Source organism: Hypomesus nipponensis, chromosome 19 (assembly GCF_054491055.1).
Source record: "Hypomesus nipponensis isolate SF chromosome 19, ASM5449105v1, whole genome shotgun sequence".
Taxonomy (NCBI): Eukaryota; Metazoa; Chordata; class Actinopteri; order Osmeriformes; family Osmeridae; genus Hypomesus; species Hypomesus nipponensis.
The window spans coordinates 7,824,106-7,831,483 of record NC_140379.1 but is presented as its reverse complement, the minus strand read 5'-3'; the positions used below and the strand labels follow the sequence as shown (position 1 = coordinate 7,831,483).

General features: G+C 45.5%; 1 protein-coding gene across 1 annotated transcript; it reads left to right on the top strand.

Moving 5' to 3' along the window:
• The first annotated feature begins 2,234 nt into the window (after nucleotides 1-2,234).
• On the top strand, nucleotides 2,235-3,747 carry rpp25b (ribonuclease P/MRP subunit p25, b). Its single transcript, XM_084682697.1, has one exon. The coding sequence runs from the start codon at nucleotides 2,823-2,825 to the stop codon at nucleotides 3,717-3,719; it is 897 nt and encodes a 298-aa protein (XP_084538823.1). The 5' UTR covers nucleotides 2,235-2,822; the 3' UTR covers nucleotides 3,720-3,747.
• Nucleotides 3,748-7,378: the final 3,631 nt, after the last annotated feature.

Below are 7,378 nucleotides of genomic sequence, written 5' to 3'. Positions count from 1 at the left end.
CACGTTGCATTTAGGTATTGAACATTGTCAGAACAACACATTTTGTTACGACACAAGATTGCTAAATCTATATTTTTCTCCAAGCTGATGTGTTTGGAAGGTTAAATGGAGGTTTGAATGTGATGCTAACATAAGCTGTGAAGAGACCGTGATTACAGCCAGCCTTTTACCTCTGTGCACTTAAAATCAGCCTCTCTTCTCTACCCCTCTCTTACTCTCTCTCTCTCCCTCCCTCTCCTTCTCTTTTTTGCTCTTCCTCTTTCTGTCTGTCTAGTTCTTTCTCCTTTTCCCTCTCTTTCTCCATCAGTTTATTATGCAGTAACATCGCTACATCCCCTTAGGCAGCTGTGCATCTCCTTATGACTGATGAGGGTAATTTCTCCCCAAACAGCAGAATGATCACTTTGGTGAGAGCCCCAAACCCTCTGCTCTCTCCTCCGCCCCTTTCCCCTCCCTTCCCACTCTTCCTCTCTTTTCTTTTCTCCATCGCTGGAGAAAAGAAGGAAAACAAAGATGTTTGTTGCTGTTTCCCTGCAGTGGATTGAATGGGTTCAGGAGCTGTATGGTTGGTGTGTTTGTGGGTTTGGGACAAACAAAGGCACTCACACACACACAAAAATGGAGACAGAAATTAACATCAAACAGAAAATTATGATAGGGTTAGGGTTAATTTGCGAGTGTTGAAAATATTTCATCATCATTGCTATTGATCCTAAATCAAACAAAGCCAACAGTAACATTTTCTGCAAGTGTTTTGGTAAAACAAAAGCCATTTGCTGTAAAACTACTTTTCTTATTTTCTTTCATTACCATAGAGATCCAGTATAATAATATGCCAGTGTGAGTTACCTTCACAGTAACAACTAAGGGTAGATATACTGGTTCTTATTCTCCATGTGTGTTTCTCCTGAGGGAGGCTGATGGGAGTTAGAATAGTTAGGGCTTGTCTGCCTCCCTGCTGGACTCATAGGTTCAGCCTCACTGCTCTGTCTTCACCCATTCTCACAGCTGTCCATCACACTGCTAAACAAACCCACCTGTCTGCCAGGAGACTGGGCTGGGCTGTGATGGGTGGCTGGGCTAGACTGAAACAGGATGAAGAGTGGACTGAAATGGTATAGGATTGGATTGGCACGGGGCTGCTATAGGATGGAGGTTAGAATGGGGTGAGCTGGCATGGGATGGAAGGACATGAAGGTGGGGTGGGGCTTGGCTTGGCGGGGATAGGATTGGTTTAGTTTCTGGAATGGACTAGAAGGTCTGACTGGGCTGGACTGGGCTACAGCTGGTGGCAGCTGGGCAAATGCAGGATTGAGTGTGACAGCGCCCTCCCCTGGTGATGGAGAACCTATTAACCTACTTATTACCCCCACCTGTCAAGCAGCTCCACATCTGTCCCCTCCACTGCCTCACCTGCAATGACAGCCCTGGCCCACTAATGAAGACGGTCATACCATTAGAACCTCAATGGCGTGACCGAATGGCATGCCTTTGTGGGCCTCCTGTCCTTGATCGCAAGTGTGTTCCCAACCTCATAACAGTATATCTATTGAACCATAAGAGACATGCCGTTCTCACTGGCCCACTTGATTGCTTCAACAGTGAAGCTATTAACAGCACATTATGGAAAATGTAATGGTCAAAAACATCTAATAGGATAAAGGCTAAGTATGGTGCAATTTAATGCCGCTGACTTTCAGTGGCTCTTTGAAGGATGTTTTCAATTATACGCAGAGAGCTAATTTAATTCATTGTTTCGTGACTGAAAATGCATTTTTAAAGGTTGACTGACTCTCTATTTCAGAACTTCAGGTTTAATCAGTCATCTACATTGAACACAGGCGCCGGAACGTCCTCTAAAGAGATTGACAAAGTTGCCCAGGATTCTGTGCTCCGCCAGGCTCTTAAAGGGACGTACCCCCCACTCTTTCTTTCCCTCCCCCTCCTCCCTGGCTTCCAAGCCACGTTTCAATTATGAAAAGAGAGAGAGGGAGTGGTTCATCAGAGACATGAAAGGCCTGCCCCTTTAAGAGGGCTGTCTCCCCTCTCTCTCTCACGCTCCCCTCATCCAGGCAGACACTCCGCCTGCGAGCCAGCTCCTGTCCATTCACAGCTCTTTGTAGGGAGAAACAGAGCGCACCACCCAGTGCATTACTGAGACATCACACACACAGGTCCACGGACGACCAGACCAGGGGGGTTTGCTCCTGATCTGAGAGTGAGGTGAAAGGGGACAAGAGAGGATAGGGACCCGGCCACTCCACATCCACTACCTTCCTGGAAAACCTTGACCGAGAGGGCCACAAGAAGATGCTGGACCGTCCCAAGAAGTGTATCTAGGAGTTGAGAGCGATATGGATCACTGGATCAAGCTGACCAGCTGAGACAGCAATTTACTGCGGGAGAGGGGAACTCAGTTTTCTTCTGAAAAGTTACACTGAAAAAATGAGCTGTTCCTGGAATGAAGACAGGGACGCTGCAGCTGAAAGATTTTCTCCTCGTCTTTCCTGAACTTTCAAGATTGTCATTCATGGCGTGAAATTGAGATACTCTTTTACAGCAGCGTCTTGAATTGTCCCATCAGTATTCTTCATACACCAGCTGGCGTTTATCTTGTTTTCCCAGCTCTGTCTGAGTAGCTGGGTGGAAAGAACTCTCACAGAGCAGGATCATGTTTTTCGTCTGAAGCCCTAAAACTTTGTAACCGCTGACTGAATAAAAAGACTGTTAGAAGAAACAGAAAATGATGCTAGCCCGGCGTCTATGCGGGGAAATTTTCTGACTGGACTTGGTTGTGCAGGAAAGAACCGAGGACAGAAGCCATGTTCACAGGTTGCGGAGTTGCCGGTTTCCAGACCCAGTACCAGATCCCAGCCCCTGTTGGACCCCATACAGCCCTGGAGGTGAACAGGCAGGTCCAGGTGGAGGTTGCGGTGACCCCGCAGATGTATCCTCCCTTCCAGGGTCAGGCGTACTGTGGACACCCTCCCTCCACATCCCCCTCCACCGCACCAAACAGCATCTCTACGTCGTCGCAGACCTCACTCCCCATTCCTCCTCCCGCCGCCCTCAAACTGGGGCAAGGGGGGTTCAAGAAGATGTGTCGCACTGAAGAGGATGGTCCCTGCCCATTCCCAGGGCTGCCAGCAGGGGTTTTAGAGATGCGCGTCAAGGAGGGCAGTAAGATCCGCAATCTGATGGGCTTTGCCATGTCCCGCATGCAGGGGGAGAGGGGGGAGGTGCCTGGCGGTGCAGCCATGGGGGTCAGCGCCAGGGGAGGCGGGGTTGGGGGTGGTCTGAGGCAGGTGGTGTTCACCGGCTCGGGGCGCGCAGTTACCAAGACGATCACGTGCGCGGAGATCATGAAGAGAAAGGTGGGGGGCCTGCACCAGATGACCAAGCTGCGCTACAAGGGCGTGAGGGAGGTGTGGGAGAGTCAGGAAGGGGGCGCCTCGGAGATGACGGTGCACAGGACCGTGCCCTCCATCAGCATCCTTCTCTCCAAAGACCCCTTGGACCCCCAGGAAGCCGGTTACCAACCCCCAGAGACCCTCAGCGCTCTCTGGGAGGAGAGAGACAGGGCCGGGGAGGGTGCCCCACAGGCAGCCAGCAAGAGAACACTAGGTGTGTCTCCCCGTAGCAGCCACCCTGACAGCAAGCGAGTGTGTCTAGGGGAGGGAGGAGGAGTAGGAGGGGGGTCTGGTCTTACCCCTCGCTGACTGACTTGGCTGGACTGTCGAGGGGCAGTAGAGGGGAATGAAAGTAGAGGGGAATGGATCAGGGAAGCTCACTCAGTCCTGCCCTCCGCCCCAGCACAAAGTAGCCCAGACAATCAGAGCACTCACTCAGACGGAACCGAGCTCTCTGAGCAGAACTGAGCACACAGGCCCCTGACTGCACAAGTCAGCCTGAAATGGGGCCGGAAGTTCTGTACTTTTGGGGGCTTATGGAATGCAACTACACTGTAAGCCCCGTGAAATGTTTTTTTCGTCGTCATGCCAACATAATTTTAAATGACGGCTGTCATGCCGAAAGAGCTTGAATATCTTTCTTTCTCTTACACAATTTCAGCACCACAAAACACAAGAAAGGACTAAATTCAATTTTAGTCGTCTTTCTCTTTCTTTATAAGATGTTGCTTATTTTATTTTTTGTCTTGTTTTATCTGTATAGTGTATAATCAAAACGCAAAAGGTGGGTGCTCAACATTTAAATGATTATTGATGAATATGCCTATGTTTGTTCAAAGACATCGACAATTACAAATGTAACACAGTATATCCATCGAGTTTTGTTTTGTCTGGAACATTAATCATATTCAAAAATCTAATAAATTATTTGAAAAATAATCGTTTGTCTTTCTCTGTGCTCACCACTCATAGCAGCCTACAACGGTAAAACACTGTGTCTGGAAAGGTAATCCCTGGGTGCTGATCATTTGATAAGCTTAGCAGGAGTGAAATTTGTCTAAAAGACAGCTGATTTAATGACATAGCTGCTGATAAGACACACAGCTCCCCAGCCTGCCTGTTTGACAGAGCAGCCTGCAGGCAAAAATACAGGCACAGATTATCATTATGATTGTAACACCACATCACAACAGGCAGGGGAGATGGATTAAAACTGTGGCTGACAGAACTTCACGTTGTCCCCTTAGAATGTGAAACCAGGGCAACAGTCTGCTTACATTTGTAAGTTTTATTCATGCAATGTTAGTTCTACCTCAGCCTTCAGTTCTGTAGGTTTTTTGTTATTGTTTGATTTCTTATGAGGTGGTTCAACCAAAACAAATTAATGGTTAATCTCTTCAAAAGATTGTTGTGGTCATCAGATTAGCCATACGTAGTGTGTTCCATTATATGTGCAGTATACACTACTGTACAATTCTATGGTGTGTGCAGTGTGCATACACTCATCAAACCCTGAATGAATTGTTCAAGATATAAAAGAAAAAATGATGTATGTTGCTCTCCTTCTCAAACAGCCCAATGAGAGCTTTTCAAATCTGACACTCTTGCATTTGCTCTTTACAAACCATGTCTGCTTTAGGCATAATAATAAAACTTTACTAATGTAATGGGAGTTTTTCCCTTGATCATAATGAAAATCTTCAAAGTCAGGGCCGCACGGCTTAATATCGCTAATGATCAAAAAGCCTTCAGTGGCTTATGCATTGGACCACTGGAGTTCTCTTGCAAATGATGAATTTTTGAGTCTACACCCAGTGTTAGGGTGAACCTGTCTTGGAAAGGATAAGCTAGAAATGGCACAATCCTATTGTGTGGAGTTGGACAAGAGTACAGTGGTTGGCCAGCTCTTCTCTCTCTATGGCAGACACACCGATTAACCTCCTTCACGAACCCATTAAATGAATCAGAGCAAAGCAGAGAAGCCAAGGTTGAGTAGGGAAAAAACGCTGCCACTGCAATAAACCCCATATGGAACAAACTGTGTGTCCTTAAGACCGCAGGAAGGTTATCGCTTCAGGTCATTGTTATCACACAGTTAACAGCTTTCACAGTGGAGGCTCTGGGACAGCCAGCCAGTGATGCAGGTCACATAGATAGCGAGGATATAACTAAATCTCATATCGACCCGAATCCTGTTATCAAGCATTACAAATTCTAGGCCAAGAGTAAAATGCAGAGGGGGGTAATTATATAGAACTTGATAGCACACTTGAGTGAGAGCCCTGATAAAACACAGTGACAAAAGCATTATCCCAGTGTTAAATCCAATGTGGCATTGTAACAAATAGGGTAGTACTGTGAAGTAGTCAAAACTCAGCATGAGAGTGGGGACAAGGTTATTCACCAGCTGAGTCTATTTATACCGTTTTATTCCGAGGTAATCATGGAGGTGGTTATTGAGTTCTCTACACTGTTCTCTGAAAATAATGTTCCAATGTACCCAATAATATATATAATTGTAACAATGCTGAGAGTACATCTTATTCATATTTTATTGATCATCACAACAAAGTTAGGATCTATTAGCTTTGTTGCACATTTTGAGGGAAAGCTTGCCAACTGCATAGAATTTGAACAGAGAGAAAGGATAGAGGGAGAGAGAAGGAGAAGGAGAGAATTCATTTTGAACTTGTGATAAAAGTGTATGCACTCTATTTCTTCTCCCCTCTCTCTCCGTCAGATGAGAGCGAGGTCTGTGGAATGGCGTGGGAGTTCACTATCTCCCAGCCTCCAGATGGTTCCGTCTCCCCTTATCTAGAAGAATGGGCGCAGCCTCCATTTTTCACCCCCCCTTATCTAGAAATCCTTTAAATTGAATATTTACTGGGGCTATGTTTTCTGCCAGAGTTAGTGTATAGAAGACCCCATTCCTCTTTCTTGTTGAGACAGGCCAAAAGGTTTTTTTCTCTCTCTCTCTCGCACACTTTCACTCTGCCTTGTCAGGGGAAAGGACAATGATTGATTGTGTGATCTCCAGAAAAGAATGGAGGGTTAAGCTGGGCACCGCATACAGATATTAATGGACAACCCTAAAGGGAACATGTTCAACAATAGAGAGAAGTATGTACTCAAAATGACAGGAGCCAGACATCCTCCATCTTGTGTCACAAGTGAAATAGAGGGAATTAATCACTTTTCTCGCACACCATTGTTTCCGTGTCCCCTCTGCTCACAAGGGGTTACAAGCACACTTAAGCAGCCATTGAAAACATCTTATTGCAATTTAACTGACTAGGGGGATATCTACATAAACAAACATGGCACAACTCCCCCCGGGTAAGTGGGAATGTCTTTTCAAAACGCTTCTCTGAAATTCTTCTATGTTGGATTAATCAGTGCAGCTGAGGATGTAATTGCAGTGCTGAAGTCAAAGCTGCAAGTGCAGATAATAAAGACTGAATACATGGCTGCCAGAACTCTGAGGGAAAAAGATGAGAATAGAGAGACCAATCATGACTTGAAAAGCTATCTTAAATTGTTGGACCACAACACCATTGAACATCATAATGCAAACTTTCATATGGGAGAATAATGTTTAGGGAAAAGATGGTTACTCAGTGCGTAGATAAATGTGTAATAACCTCTTCAAAACTTTAATTCTGAAAATATGCTGGGTCACAAAATGTAGGCTATTACATCTCTCTGAGATTTGCAATTTCACTTTGGACGATCAGGATGTAGTTCTTCTGACAAACTCTGAAGGATCTAGGTTCATGCCTCTCACTATTTCAATATGTTGCCATCTAGTGGAAAAAAACAACTATCACTGCCAAGGTCAGTTTGTGAAAAGAGGACATCGTTCAAATAACTTTATATACGTTCAACTAGTCTTTAAACTGGAAAATTTCATACAGACTATCTGATCGTTCTCTCTACGCCATACTGAAAATTGGTTAAAGCAGTTTCCT